Source organism: Seriola lalandi, unplaced genomic scaffold (assembly GCF_002814215.2).
Source record: "Seriola lalandi dorsalis isolate HSWRI2012SDOR001 ecotype SW California unplaced genomic scaffold, Sedor1 jcf7180002054981, whole genome shotgun sequence".
NCBI lineage: Eukaryota > Metazoa > Chordata > Actinopteri > Carangiformes > Carangidae > Seriola > Seriola lalandi.
In genome coordinates this window covers 1,273,313-1,274,580 of record NW_019525661.1, presented here as the reverse complement: position 1 = coordinate 1,274,580, position 1,268 = coordinate 1,273,313, and the positions used below count along the sequence as shown (strand labels likewise).

Below are 1,268 nucleotides of genomic sequence, written 5' to 3'. Positions count from 1 at the left end.
TGACTGACATGAACATTTACTGCAGTGAGAAATACATTCCTTTTCCTGTAGCTTCTTCACAATAAAAGCCAGCTAAACACTTACATAAACAATTATAACAGCGTTTAAACATTCATCGCTTGCTGAACTCCAGGTCAGTCTTGGGAGGGGGCAATTTCTTCCAGTGTAGCTGAACTTTTCATCAGGGAAACCACACAAATTGTCATAAGTCACCCAAAACTATTTTTACCCACCTAAACATATAAAAAAAGTAACCCAACCTGGCAAAAGCCTGCTGCGTAGCACATCATTTACTTTTGATAAAATGGCTAATTATTGTTTCTACATAATGGATGGGTTAACCAAATGACATCCAGTGTGTTCATCAGTGTGCTTTAGAGTTATTTGTAGTTTTATTTTTGTTTCCAGTCTTTATGCTAAACTAGGCTAAACATATCCTAACTCTGCCTCTGTGCTTAATCCAGACATCGATATTCATCTTTGCAATGTTGTTTTCCTTAATTCAAGTCAAACGATCTGTTTAACTGCAAATTCACTTCTGCTGTCCCTCAACTTTGACTAGTTATTTGTAAATCCAGACGAAGGTACAGATGTATGGTTTTTGAAGCAGATGATTTGAAATACCATTGCAGATGTGCCTGGTTTAATATACAGAAGATGTGTAACAGGTTACGTATTGATTGGGAAGACATATCAGTACAACAGGTGGCAGGTTCTTCTCTCAACCAAACATGAAAGAAACAAGAGCAAAATACAGCTGTTTTACTATAGAAAGTCAGCTTAATGTCACCTGAAGAAATACTTCTTAATTGGAAACAGCGAGATCTGTGACTCCTCTAGAGCCTATGAAGTTTAGCATAATGTAGGATTCTGGTAGAAGGGGGCTGAGGATGAAGCAAATGAAGAGCAACAACAACAGCTTGTTCGTTCTTCTCGTTCAGGTGTGATCCGGACGGCCTTGGGTCCTGGTGACATGGACCGCGAGCAGAGGGAGCACTACCAGGTGGTGATCGAGGCCAAAGACATGGGCGGACAGAGAGGAGGGCTCACTGGGACCACGGTGGTGAACATCACTCTCACCGATGTCAATGATAATCCTCCCCGCTTCACTCAGAGTAAGTCAACAGCACCGAAGGAAGACAGACTGCATGCAAATGATGAAACATCGGGTCTCACTTTAATTAGCGATGCCTGCTCGTGATTGACTGGCTTCAGGTTTTGGCATTTGCATTTTCGAAGTCAGACACCTTCACACACACACACACACA

General features: G+C 41.6%; 1 protein-coding gene across 1 annotated transcript in view; it reads left to right on the top strand.

Annotated features, from left to right (window-relative positions):
• LOC111648340 (cadherin-6-like) overlaps positions 1–1,268 on the top strand; it is a 91,613-nt gene that overhangs the window by 53,517 nt on the left and 36,828 nt on the right. The window contains exon 5 of the mRNA XM_023398196.2: positions 942–1,115. Coding sequence (XP_023253964.1) covers positions 942–1,115 — 174 coding nt within the window. The remainder of the gene's footprint in view (positions 1–941; positions 1,116–1,268) is intronic.